Raw genomic sequence first — 14833 nt, 5'->3', positions numbered from 1 at the left:
TTCCAAAGTGTGGGCTCTGCAGATAATGAGAAAGGTGATCAGAGTGGTTGGTCAATGCCACACGGTGTGTGTGGCTCCCTCTATCCCCACTGTGATGAGTGATGACAGCGTCGGTGACCAGACCTGCTCCTGGCTGATAACCTGTGATGTGCATTATCTTGCAGTAGAGTTAACCTTGATCTCTAATTGCTGAAAGATGCATATTGAGCTGAAAAATCTCTAAATGCTGATCAGAAGTTTAGGGCACAATTGTTCAGAAACAATGCTTTGTTTAGACATTTGCCAAAGCCACAGATTTGACTTTATGGCTTTGATTTTGACTGGGCCCAGGCTTGTGGAAGCGTTGAGAAGCTGCATCCTGGCATGCCGATCGCTTCCAGGAGAGAAGGTGAGTCACTCCATAGCTATGACATGATCATTCAGTCACAATTCATTGAACATTTGCTATGTCCCAGAATATGTGCTAAATGCTACAGATCTCAGTGTTAAAAGACAAAGACTTTGACCTCAAAAATCTAGCAATTTTGTAGATAAAATTGACAAATAAAGCGATTGCTGTACAATATAATATATACTTTTATATTACAGTGAAGTGGTGCTTAAGGCAGGTCTAAGTGGTTCACTACAGTTTCCAGGATCATGTGGTACTGGACCTCAATCTTGGAGAACTAACTGGAATCAGCCAGGGCAGAAGGGAGGGAGGAGTGGGCTTTACAAGTAAGGAGAACAGCTCTGTGCAGTCTAGGGGCATGAGACACGGTGGGCTGCAAGACCATCCTTGTAGGTGGCCCCAACAGAGTCCACATCTTTTAGAAGCTTCTACAGCACTCCAAGACACTGTACTTTTTCCTAGACAAGGAGAAAGTATTTTAAAAATTTACACACACAATAGTAAAATCAGATTTATATCATATAAAGATCACTGTCAGAAATGTAGAGAGTGATTAGGAAGAGAGAAGCTAGTAGTAGTCAGACCGGATGAGAGATGGTGAGGGTCTGGATAAGTTTACAGCAATGGGGATGGCACCTTAGATCCATTTCTAAGGGAGAAATGACAGGATTTGATGACTAATTAGGATGTGGGAAATAACAAGTGAGATGACGATAGTTGCTAGAAATCTGGCTTGGGTGACCTGGATGATAATCCCATTTCCTGACAGGGATGGGGGTGTAGAGGGTCAGAGAGGGTGGACGGAAGAGAGAGAGTCTGTATTTGGAATTGTTGAATGATGCCTGTGAGATAGTTGGCGGAGATATCCTGTAGATAGCTGGATTCAGAAGGGCGATCTAACCTCGAGTTACACACTGCTAATGTACAGTTTCTATGGAAGTGTCATGGGAAAAACTGCTTCCTGATTTCCAGAATAATGGTCACCTGCTTCCCCCCACTCCACCCCCATAGTCTTTTCTCAGATGCAAGTAAATAAACAAAACATTTTTATTTTTTTCCAATGCACCTTTAATTCCTTGGCCTTTGCTGGAACTTGGTATTTTTCTGATGAAACCACTTTGCACACAACACTTATTAAAGGGTTCCTCTCCCCTTGATTCTCAGGGCCAGGAGGAAAGTTGGCTTTCTCACTCAGCCCACTGCTCCTGAAAGACCATCGTTTGGTTCTTGACTCTCTTCTCTTCCTTGTAAGCTGTTACTTACTTAATCCTGACTCTACCCACTTTCTAACTTTTTGATCAGCTTCAAATTTCTTAACTTCTCTGGGCTTCAGTTTCATCCTTAATAAAATGGGCATCATAGTAGTGCCTCATGGATAATTTTTTGACAATTAAGCAAAATAAAATCATTCACATAAAATGCTTATTAGCACAGTATCTGGTGTGAAATAAACTCTCAGTGAATGTCAGCTATTACCATTAATAATAGGCAAGGATCTTTGTCTTCAAAGCAGTTGTGGGAGATAAGCAAGTAACAAATAAGTAAAATATAATGGTGTAAGGGCTGTCAAACACAGAGAATGAAACCAGTAAGGAAATAGGGGAAGACTTCACTGAGGATGGGACATTTAACAGAAGCCTTAAAGGAGGACTTCATCAGGTGGACAGGTGGGAAAGAATTTTCCAGAGAGAGAGGGAGAGAGAGCAGTGTGTCCAAACTCGTAGGAGGGTAGAAGTACGTGGTGGGTTTGAGAAAAAGCAAATGGTCTGATAGGACTGGCGTGTAAAGGGATGATAGGATTGTCATGGGAAATGAACTTGAAAATATTACAAAGGTTTTTAGGTACCAAAATAAGTTTTCGGTTTATCTAAATCCAATTAGGAGCTATTGCAGAATTTTATGGACCAAGCTTTTGGAACTTCTTGAGCTTCTTAATTTCGGTGACCTCCATCTCTACTCCACTATAGCCGTACAACGCCACAACTTCACGTTAGACCCTGCCATTGCTTTACCACCAAAATTCTCACCACAACCCGAGCTTCTCACTTTCTTGCTTCTGTTGAAATCTTACTTCATCTTTAGCAGAATCTCAGTCACCTGGCCTCTCCACACTCATGCTGTCCATCACTCCTTCCATATCTTGATGTCTCCTTAACAAGCCTGAACTCCATGGGGAGCTGTTTTACTGATGTGCCTCTGTCATCTCTATTGTTAACTTTCTTGCCCTTGACCTTCAATTAATATTTTGCAACTTTCCGGTCCTGGAAAGCCCCATTGCCTACTTTCTTTTCCCCTGATTTAAAGTCTATTGACCCACCTCAGATATTATCCAATTGTAGTTATGTATTTACTATTGTTCAGCAGGTATTTATATGTCGTGGTAGATTTTTAAAACCATATTTAATATAGTGGCTGCTCCAAATTTTTCCAGTTTCTAGCTCCTATACTCTTAGCATCACATCTGTGTTTAACTGAGTTTGAAGCGATTCCAGATTCCCTTGCAGAGTTGTCTTTGCTTCCAATTACTTTTCAAAATTTTTAAAGATTCTATTCTCTACTTGGAGAAATTGAGGAAGGAATACAGGCAAGAACAAATGACTGCAGATAATACCTACCATTCACTGAGCACTAACTACATCCAGCCTCGCTAGTAGCAGTGGAGAGCAGAGCGTGGGTCTGGGCGGTCTCCCCACAAAACCCGCGTCCCTCTGCTCTTCTGTGATGAACGGCAGAGGAGAGGGGGAAGAAGGAAAGCAATAGTAGCAGGTACAATGTTTAAAATTCTCTAACTCAGCATTATAAAAAAGTAATTACTTCACTTATTTTGAAAGCACTTGGCGGCTTTAATGTTTCCACAAGCATTCTCTATAAAACGATTTCACTTACTCAGGTCCTGTGTAGTTTTCTCTCTTCGACCATTTTGTGCTACGGTGGCTTGGCAATTATGGTGGCCTCATGTGTTTCCAGAGTTCTAGAAGGAAAATGGGACACTAACAACCTTTTTCCTGGGATTCCAGCACATATCTGCGGTTCTGTCAAATCCCCAGCCCACCTAGGTTGGGGGTGAAGAGTACGGGGCTTCTACTCCAACTGCATTTGTGCTGTATCTGTGACCCTCAGCTTCTCTCCTTTAATCTGAAGACTGGACCGAAACCCGAACAGTTCTGCTTGTTTGAGTATGCTACTCCAGTCTTTTCTATCTTAGGTCTGTGTATCAATCAGGATTTGGTCAGGAAAAAATTCATTCTATATATTTCAGATATGAAGAGTTTAATGTAGGAATTAAGGGCTTGTACACAGAACAGCCTATGTAATTTGTAAGCCCTTAATTCCTATTTGAGGACAGAGGACAGAGATTCTGGTGATGCTTCTATAAGCCAGAGGATGTCAAAGATTGCCAGTCGACCATCAGAAACGAGGGAGAGGCCTGCAATAGATTCTTCCTCACAGCCCTCTGAAGGAACCAGTCCTGATGACACCTCGATCACAGACTTGGAAACAGTGAGGCAATGCATTTCTGTTGTTTAAGCCACTTGGTTTCTGTAGTTTGTTATGGAAGCTCTAGGAAACTCATACAGGACCCTTCTAGGCGCAGGGCCCTGAGTGAGAGCGAAGGTCACGTGCCATCAAATCCAAGAGGCTGGCACTGCTTGTATGATGGCCAAAGGAAGTCAAAGAAGTTTCCAGGAAAGATCTTTGTCCAAAGCACCAAAGTGGGGGTTCTTGAAAGCTCCTAGGAAAGCGCTGAAGTTCTGAAGAATCTCGGGGAAGTTTCCAGCCATCCCATCCTGCAGCAGTGGAATGAGTGGTCTCCAGACTCCCTAGGAAGCTGTTATGAGGCACATCTGTGCATGTGTGGGACCAGTCTAGGAAATGTCCAGAGAATCCTGGCTTCTCTCCCACCTTCCAAACCCATAAGTGCCCCTCATTGGCAAGCTCAAGGCACGAGGCACTGGGAGAAGGAGACTTGAGAAGGTGTATTTTCTGGCATCTCTGTGATGCAGGGGAGGCCGTCTTAGGAAGGGGTGACAGCAGTGCTGTGCCGGCAGTAGACTTTCCGGCATACTTGGGCCGACACTCTGCACTCAAAGTTTGGATGTCACTTTTCTAACACGACAGCCTTCCGCCTCAGGCAATGGGGTGTTCTGACTGGATATCTGGAGGAGGGGGAGGCAGGAGGGCAGGAGTGGCCCTGGCCCTTCTCTTACCCTTAAGGGCATGAAGTGAAGATTCACACTGAAGTGGAGTCTCCTCCCACCAGTGAAGCAGATCTTTCCATATAAGGAAAAGGGAAAAAGAATGACGTAGCAAGTAACCAAGAAGGGGAAAGAAAGGAGGGTCAAGGAGAGAGGGGGGCGTGGGAAGGGAAGGAAGAATCAAGCCAAGAAGCGTTTGAAGAGACAAAAGGAGGACCCACTGAAAGCGCCGTCCTGAAAACCAAGATGAGGTGGAATGGCTTTTTGCTTTAAATTAATTATATAAGAAGAAGGGGAGCATTCTTAGATTATTTTCCAGGAATGCTGCTTCTCTACCAAAGCCAGCGCGTCAACTTGGGAATGTCTCATCGTTTTACCTTTCTACTTAATACTTAAGGGAAATGCGTGTAATTCCAATCCCTCTTTGAAACTGATACCTTTTTTTTTTTTTTTTTTTTTTTTTTTTTGCGGTACGCGGGCCTCTCACTGTTGTGGCCTCTCCCGTTGCGGAGCACAGGCTCGGGACGCACAGGCTCAGCGGCCATGGCTCACGGGCACAGCCGCTGCGCGGCATGTGGGATCTTCCCAGACCGGGGCACGAACCCGTGTCCCCTGCATCGGCAGGTGGACTCTCAACCACTGCGCCACCAGGGAAGCCCTGAAACTGATATCTTTAAAAATATTTGGGTGTGAGGGAATTTCTGAACTTATTTTGACAGCTAATGAAAATTGCATAGCTCAGAGTGGAACTATCCCTGACCGCCAGGAATTCATGATCTCACATCTTAGTCACCTGTATTGATGTAGAGATGCCACTGTGCATGTTAGCACAGCATTAGTCATAGTGAGTCGCCAAAGCTGATAAAGTCAGAGGATTTTTTTTTCCTGCCCTGTACATTTTTCTTTTGGTGAAGAGTTCCCCTTATTTGTGTTTTCTTCCCCCCAACTCTTTTTATTTTCTTTTGTTTCATACAGAATTATAAACCAATTCCAACAGATTGGTTGGGTTCCTGGATGAACTTTGTGAAAGAATTTTGCAGATATGAATTTTCCATTTATTAGACAATCAGCCACAGAAGTGCTACTCAGTATAACTGCATTCAATTTCTATTGCTACCTAGAGTTATAATGACATGGCGCCATACATAGTAACACTAGTCATAAAAAGAATGTTTCCAGATAGACTGGACCACACTGTGTAGGTATGTTTTTGAAGGTCAATTAACTGTCTATACTTAATGGCTGCATGCATGTAACAGTAAACATCCAAATGAAAACTGAAAGTCATAGTTTTCCAGATGTTTTACCTATGAAGCCAAGCATCTGGAAATACAAAAACATCTGGATGACTGACTGTACTTATCACTTTTCACCCAGCCATTTTGGCATCATGCAGACGTAGACCAAATCACTTTTTTTTCCCATATCAGTAGCAGTGAAAAGCTGCAGTAAGAATCACATTGCTAAGTAATATTAAGAGTAATACAGGGCTTCCCTGGTGGCGCAGTGGTTGAGAGTCCGCTTGCCGATGCAGGGGACACGGGTTCGTGCCCCGGTCCGGGAAGATCCCACATGCCGCGGAGCGGCTGTGCCCGTGAGCCATGGCCGCTGAGCCTGCGCGTACGGAGCCTGTTGCTCCGCAACGGGAGAGGCCACAACAGTGAGAGGCCCGCGTACCGGAAAAAAAAAAAAAAGAGTAATACAAACAAATCAAATAAATCTAAAGTAAATAGTTGTTTGAACCGAAATTGTATTTAAGTTATTGAAACACGTTCTTATACATGCATCAGGATCACTTTAAAGCTAAAGCATTTGAGCGACATTGTTATAAATGGAGCTGCAGTGTTTAAAATAATGGTTTATAATGTATTTCTTAAGGATTAGGAAATAACCTAGGTGTATAACAGATGAATATATGAATTTTATTTGAATTATGAAATAAAATTTAGGAAAGTGTTAACAAGTTTTAAACCACTGGTCTGGCTTTATATGTTAATAGTTTTCAACAAATACAGATGACTAAAATACCAAAGGACATAATCCGAAGGTGTTATGGAGAGGTGGGTTGACCAGGAGGAGACAGGAATGGCAGAGACACTGTCATTTACTAACTATGGGACACAGGCAAGTCAGTGCACCTTAAATGTGTTGGGATGGAATAAAAGAACACATGTGACATCACCTCACCCTGCACGTGCACATTGTAGCTGTGTGATAAGTGCCAGTTGCCGTCTGCGCAGAGAGCGCCACAGGAGCCCACAGGGATGGATCATTTTGGGGTGAGCAGAGTTCTCTCTTAGTCCTGATCGATCAGTGTCATTTTAACGGAGTGCTAACACATTATAGTTTCAGTTGCTACATGTGTTTAAAAATAATTATATAAAACTTTAAAAAAAAATGTATCATTTTTATCTTTCATATATTCTTAGAAAGTATTTAAAAAAGAGGTTTCTGTTATTGTATTATTTTACATGGCAGAAAAAAAGATATGAAAACATTGCTGAAAAGCTGTTTCAGAGACAGAATGAGAACACAGGTCTCCACCGGACGGTTCAGTGCTCTTTCTCTTGACCTTTCTGATACCAATGAAAACAGGTACGGAAAATCTCATTCACAGACTGGGTGAGAAATAACCTCAAATGGCAGGCCATTTACCTGCAACAAATACTATTCCACAACTTTCCATCTTTAGTGACATAAAATTTAAGTTCTTTTTCCTCTCAGAAAACAATCAAATTTACTATGCTGGCGTCTCTTTTCACTTCCGCATTTGTAGAATCTAGTCACAGTTGTAAATGGCAGGTGGTGTTAGAATATCCTATTGTATTTTCTATTAGGAAAGAGAGCACAGTATCAATCAAACTACTAAAAACCTCTGAGTTATTTGAAAACTCCTCAATATCATTTTAATAATTTATTACCCTGGGTCATAGGCACAGGAATAAAGATTGACAAATATAGGTAGCCCCCCTTCTGTGTCTTTTAAAACCTATGGGAAAATTTGATTGTGTATCTGATACTGTTTTGGCAGATTCAGTAGTTTGCTATCTCAGTGTGACCATTTTTGTAAATCTTAAACTTGGTTTGCTTAGAAAATAATCTTCACCTACTATTTGGGCAAGGGGGTAAATACAGATTTTTTTAAAATGTAATGTTACCTTAAAATGAAGTAGCTTCTAATAATACCACTAATTACAACGAGTTTAAGTCAAATTGATTTTCTATTTAAAAGCAGCATTTTACAGCACTATAGAAAATGTAAATATTTCTGTGCAAAAGGGACACTTAAGGAAAGAATTGCACATCATATTTGTACAATAAATTTTGTGGAAAGAACAAGTACTTTTTTTTTTTCTCTAGCAAACAGTATACACCAGCTACTATCATAAACATTTTAGAACACACTGTAATTGTAATAATTATCCTATGGGGTAATTACAACTATTGGTCCCATTTTTCAGGTGAAGAAACTGAGGTAAGGAAAGGTTAAGGAACTTTCCCAAGGTCACACAGCTAAAAAAGGCTGTGCCAAGATCCCAACCCAGGCCATTTGGCTTTGGAGTCTGAGCTTTTACCCACTGTTCAATATGACTCCTATTAAAAATAATCTAAAGACATTGACCGGTCCCCTTCCGGCTTCCAACAGAAGTACAGTAAACAATTACTTTGTCCTAAGAATGATTTGTGTCCTCGGACCAAAAAGCCACGAGCTGTTGTATGCAATAATTCTTTGTAAGTGACAGCTGCTCTGCTTTGTGAATGTCCCACGAGCATGCCAGAAAGTTAATATCAGTTACAATTAAGGAGGAAAATTATTTGGTGCAACACCACGTTTCACAAGAGCCTTGCTAAATAAAGCATTGCCAAAGAGCGAAAATATTAACGCTTTGCTAAAACTTTGCCTTTCTTTTCTGTGCCGACTTTTTAAAAAGGTGTAAACTGTGAATTGGAAGTTGATGAATGTCGGTCCCAGCCCTGCCTCAGTGGTGCAACCTGTCAGGATGCTGTGGAGGCCCATTTCTGTGACTGTGCCCCTGGCTTCCTGGGTGCTGGCTGTGAACTCAGCACTGATGAGTGTGCCAGTGGGCCGTGTCTCCATGGAGGGCTGTGCGTGGATGGAGCCAACAGGTACATTTTCTCCTACATTTGGGTCATTGGCTTGGAGCGAACTCACTGACCAGAAGCTATTGCACCAGTCATTCTGGTGAATTTGGAGATCTCACATCCTTGGCTTAAAATGTGCAGATTGCTTTTTATACTTTAAATATAAAGAAGTTGTGACATTCACATTTTATTAAAATAATGCAACCTTTGGACGCCATCTGTCTCAAGAGGGAGCATTTTCTAAGTCATTCTTGTAATAGTTTTGAACTGGTTCTGTTACAGAAAAGCGCCAGCCTTCCAAATCCATGAAACAAATGGAATCTACCTTCCGTATCTTTTGTAGATGCAAAAACAAAGCTAGAGATTATTCTATATGTGAATATAAGATTGTATTTATAAAATAACAAGCATATAAATCAAGTGGTGAAAAATAAATCCTTTAGGAATTTTATATAAACAGTGTTGGAAAGGGTGTTGATATTAAATTAATTATATCTTGAATTTCTAGGTGTTTGGAGAATTGAGTGAATACTTTGAAGACAGCAGAATGATGAGAAGTAGCCATGTAATTCTGTTCCAAATTAGAGTCTATCATTGGCTTTTCAGTAAAAACAAAAACAAAAATAAAACAATAAATTACACCTTAATATGATGCATATAAGAAATTTGGGTAATGGTAGTTGAATTCATATAAATATTTTTGAAAGAACTTTCTAATACTTATTTAAACCACAAGCATCGAGTTATTAAACACTTAAGTTTTAACAGCATTAAAATTTAATATTGCCTTGACACATCCTTCAGCGGCTCAGTGGACAGCAAGATGGGCACTAAAGCTCCCCCTTTACAATAAGGAGTCTAAAGTTCAGGGAAGTTAGGTGACCCCCCCCATCCCCCCACAAATTCACACAGTTAATTCTTTGAAAAAGGAGGCCTAGAATTGAACTTTCCTTTATTTAATAAATAAGATAATATATCCCAAATCTGAATTTTAAAGTGAATCAGACTCAAAAGGGCAGCAATAAAAGGCACGTGTGCTTCATATATACCCAGGAAAATAATGTGATTTTAAAAAGAGCAAAGTGGTAGAACATTTTTTTTTTTTGTAAATTATAACCATTCTCCACGTCTTGCCTGTGACTTTCAGTTACACCTTACACCCAAATGATTCTCCAGTGGCATGAATCTTCAGGCCTGGAGACAAGTAACTGGGCAACACATAGATCAGAAAGGCAGTTTCCACACAAGCGCTCCAGACAAAAGGAGGATGCTCTCCCAGCCATGCTTCACTGTTTCCAGAAACCATCAGAACAGAAGGCACACAACGCTTGTAATGTCTATGGAAATGCAAACAGAGCAAGGCTGAACCTGCCAGCTTTCCTCTCTTCACCTGAATGCGTGCCATGAATAATTTTTCTATTGTATCCACATCTCTCTTATGACCTAATTTTTGAGATCATCGCAAGGTCAGCAATTACAGCCTGACTTTATTTTCCCACAGCAAAAAATTAACACATTTGCTATGAGGAGCATGGGAAAGTCAGAAACTGTACCCCATGAAAGGTTCTTGCAGACAAAGGAAGATTCAAATGGAGACTGATTCCATGACTTGAGGTCCACTAGCCAGCCGTGACCACAGGGCTCTTGTCTCCAATGTCTTACACATAGTAGATTTGTAGTAGGTATTTTTAATCAAGTAAATGGAATAGTGAATAGAGGATTTCTGGCTAGCAAAATTATGTGTAAAAATTATAGTCACTTATATTTGCTAATATTTAAGTTTCCTTAGTGAAATCTTAATATCTGTGTTGGTGGTAAATAGACACACAGCCGTGGTGAACAGGACTGTTACTCTTTATACAATACTAGGTATCCCTCCCCCCAGACACTCATTTTATCTAAGCTGAGTGTGCAAGCCCATGTTTTTGTGATACTAGATCCTCGAGGAGAGACCGTCTAAATTGAAAGCCTATTATGATAAAGTGAACAGTTCTCCCCAACAGATTTGTATTTTAGGTCTGTCAGATAATCCCACTTAATCAGTGAATGATTACAAATAGCAAGACTAAAATATTCTTGTACTCTGAAAATAAGAAAACATAAGTCAAAATTTATATAATGAGAATTTTTCCTATTTTTTTCATAATTTATTGTTTCATTTTTCATAAGGGACTTCTTTTCTGGGCTCTCTATATAAAAAAGTGCCTTGATGATATAAATCAGTTTCTACTGCTTCACAATATTAACAACTTTATTTGGTACTATTCAGTAGTTTTATTCAGTATTTTCTGCCCTTTGGCATGCCGTGTCCATTCTTTATATGCACATTTAATTACGCCAACAACTCTGTCACAAAGGTACCATTACCTTCAATTTACGGGTGAGGAAATTGAAGTATACAATCATGGTTTCCCAATAATTTTGATTGAAAACTGTACTGTAAAATTTTAAAGATAAAAAGCTATTAATATGGAAGCACATAATGCTTTCAGGCTTATAGAGATGATTCCTCAAGGTTTTTGATAAGTATTAAAACCATGCCATGGGTCTGGGGTTGATGGACAAGTGAAGAGACAGGATAACAATATTTGATCTTAATATGACCAAGAGTTGATGTGACAATTTCATTTTACTCTCCAGGTACAGCTGTAACTGCATGGGTAGTGGATTCACAGGGACACATTGTGAGACCTTGATGCCTCCATGTTGGTCAAAACCCTGTCACAATAATGCTACATGTGAGGACAGTGCTGACAATTACACTTGTCACTGCTGGCCTGGTAAGTGACAAAATATCTTCCACCTTTTTTTTTTTTTTTTTTTTTTTGCTTAGAATAGAAACAAATCGCTTATAGCAAATAGAAACTAAAAATTCTTCTTTCTAAAGGTTTAAAACCAACTCTTTCTTCTAGTTATCATTGTTTAATTTAATTGTATTCTTCAGTGCTCAAACATATCTACTGCTACACTATACATTGTCTGAAGTAGGTTACCAAGCTGCCCAATCATCAGAATCTTCTGGAAGAAACACAGAGGAAAAAAAGTCAGTGGAAGGGTCGATTTCAGCATGGTCTTTGTGGAGTAAACTTCACTGGAAGATGCTTCCTTTTCCTCCAAGATGTTTTCCTTGACACCTAGAATATATTAAAACCCATGAAACACTATTAAAATCCTAAGTGCTTGTATTATAATTCATGGAGTCAGTGTGATCATAATGGTCCCCATAAAGGGTGTAGGATGGTATTCCAGAAATGGGTGTATTCTCCTAGCCTTTTATAATGTAAAAGACAATACAAGTTACACAACACATAAACCATAACTAAAAATTACACTTAAAAGGTAATTAGACTTGAGTGTAGAGGTGATAGCAGAATCAGGAGGAAACAGTATGTAATACTTGAATCAACAGGCCACCCATAAATATTGATGTTAATTTTGGCAATGAACCTGCTTGACATATTTTAACCTAATTCTTACTAGGATTTTATTGCTAGAAATGAAAGAGCATTTTATCTCTCTTCTTTCTTTCTTTCTTTCTTTTTTTTTTTTTTGCGGTAAGCGGGCCTCTCACTGTTGTGGCCTCTCCCGTTGCGGAGCACAGGCTCCGGACGTGCAGGCTCAGCGGCCATGGCTCACGGGCCCAGCCGCTCCGCGGCATGTGGGATCCTCCCAGACCGGGGCACGAACCCACGTCCCCTGCATCGGCAGGCGGACTCTCAACCACTGCGCCACCAGGGAAGCCCCTCTCTTCTTTCTTGATCCATTGGAAAACACTGATAAATTTATGATTATTTAAAATCTAGCTGTTGCAAGCTTGCTGGTCATCTGCCCCCTCCTCCCCACTCACATTACTGTCTGAGGAAAGGATGACCCTGTGGCCGGGGAGGAGGCATGGAGACCAGGGTCAGTCCTGTCAGTAGCAGCTTCTGATGGAAAGACATCTCATTGCCTGAGGCACGTGTAACACGCTTTGGTTAAATGCATTTTGTAGGTAAAAACAACGCAAACATAAAAGTATAAAAGGAAGTTTGGAATTCTTCTGTGGCTCAGAAATCTATGTATCTCATGTGTCTCCCCACTTCCAGATAACGAATAGGGTATATTTTTATCCTTTGGTCATTGGCTCTGGTCAGTAGGAAACAGTATGTAACACTTGAATCAACAGGCCCCCTGTAATACTGAATTTTTTCCAAAACATGTTATTCCACATTCTTGTCATCAACCGACACTCAACACTCAATCAACACTCTGGGCAGGACCTCAGTCCCTAAGCAGGGCATGGAGCAGACAGCTTGGGAGCAGGACAAGTCCACCATTTGTTAACCAAGTAAACTAGGGTGAGTTACTTCTTAATTCTTAAATTTCTTATCCGCAAATGAAGGATAAACAAAAAAACTACTTGTAGTGGTGTTGTGAGGGGTAAAATTATAAAAATAGAGCCTGGCACATATTAGGTACTCAAAGAAAAGGCAACTATGTATTACTACACACCAAGCTCTACACCAGGAGGTGGAAATTGTGTATGAGAGGTGGTTTCTGTGCCTTAAAGGCTTTGTAATGGAGCCAGGCAGTTAAGAGGAGCTGCCTAAAAAAAGACCAGTATGTTGCACAGCAAAGCCAGTCCTGGTCTTTTTGTAGGCAGCTCCTCTTAACTGCCTGGGTCCAATACAAAGCCTTTAGGGCACAGAAACTAACATGGTATTGTGAAGCAATTATACTCCAATAACAATTTATTTAAAAAAAAAAGACCAGCATGTGTTCCATACATTCAATCCACATGGATTTCAGTGCCATGATTCCTCATATGAGGAATCTGGCAATCAGAAAGACATGGCTCCTCCTTCCAAGGAGCTTAAATTCCATCTGGGATACAGTGTGAAAAAAATACAGTGTGTACAGTACAATTTTGTGTACAATAAGAAGCTCTAATAAATTCTGTAAAAGGGATTAAGGAGAGAAGAAGTTCAGGGGTGGCTTGACCAAGGAGGCACCATTTTAGAAAACTTGAAAGATCACTAAGCATATCCCAGAATTGTACCCACCAGCTGTGTGACTTTGGCCATGTTACCACTCTGAGCCTCAGTGCCCTCATCGATAGAGAAAGCAGAGATGATGATGATAATATCCACCTCATAGTGTTGTTGTGGAGACAATTCCAGCAATATAGAAGGAGCTCCCAGCTCAGCCTAGACCATAGGGAGCACTCGATAAATGTCAACTAGATACTAAGATTAGGAGATTGGCCATTCTAGACCCTATGGCCAGCACGTAGCAGCTCATTACTTATTTAAGGATAGAAGAGAGGAAGAGAAAGAAGAGGGAAAGAAGAAAGGGCAGCAGGCACACGTGGAAGAGAGCATGTCTAATTGTGGAACTTGGAGTGGTTGCTTAAAATGCTGGACTACACAGGGCTGAGGGTGGAGAGATGGGGCTGGGGAGCAAGATGTGACTGAAGCTGGGTCATAATGCTGTTTGTGTGCCCTGCAAACTACAGGGCAGAGAAGTGACAGAATCTGACCTGTTAATTTAAAAAGAGCTCTCTGGCACTTTAGTGGAAGGTGATTGAGAGAGATAAGGCTAAAGGCAGGGAATCTGGTGTGAGTTCTGCAATAGTTTAAATAAGAGATAAGCCAAATGGCCGGAACAAAGACCATAGTGGTGAGGGTGGAGATGAGGGGATTGATGGCCATGAGAGCACTTTAGGAGGTAGAGATGATGTGGGGATTGAGAAAGGGACACCGATTTAGGACAGTTCTACTTCTGAGTTTCTTGGGTCGCTGGATGGACGGTGATTTTGCCTAAAGAGAAAACTCAGAATGTCTTTGTACCCAATTCTCACAGTTATATAGAAAGAGAAGATTTAATGCTACAAGCTACTCCATATCTAAGAAAAGGAGACCATTCCTTTGGATCACGAGACCACTGCCACTGAGCACGATGGCAAGAATCCACTGCTGGAATTGCCCAGGGTCCTCATTTCAAGAGTAATTAATTACAAGAAGGGTTAGTCACTTTAAATGCCTATCTTGAAAGTTTTCCTGTTACCCAGAAAAGATTGGGTTTGTTTTTTTAAAAAAAACATAATTTAAGAACCCTGGGGTCTTGACTCAGCATCATATTGTTTCTTTGTACAGAGTTTTAC

General features: G+C 40.7%; 1 protein-coding gene across 3 annotated transcripts in view; it reads left to right on the top strand.

The window, feature by feature from the left end:
* The window catches only part of CRB1 (crumbs cell polarity complex component 1), a 265602-nt gene that overhangs the window by 134403 nt on the left and 116366 nt on the right, over positions 1-14833 (top strand). For all 3 annotated transcript variants that reach the window (XM_079912087.1, XM_079912086.1, XM_079912088.1), the window contains 2 exons: positions 8520-8715; positions 11332-11471. In XM_079912087.1, coding sequence (XP_079768213.1) covers positions 8520-8715; positions 11332-11471 — 336 coding nt within the window. The remainder of the gene's footprint in view (positions 1-8519; positions 8716-11331; positions 11472-14833) is intronic.

The sequence above is a fragment of the Stenella coeruleoalba genome, assembly GCF_951394435.1.
Source record: "Stenella coeruleoalba genome assembly, chromosome: 1".
Classification (NCBI taxonomy): domain Eukaryota; kingdom Metazoa; phylum Chordata; class Mammalia; order Artiodactyla; family Delphinidae; genus Stenella; species Stenella coeruleoalba.
Note: the sequence above shows the minus strand (reverse complement) of the source record. Positions and strands in the feature narration are given on the sequence as shown.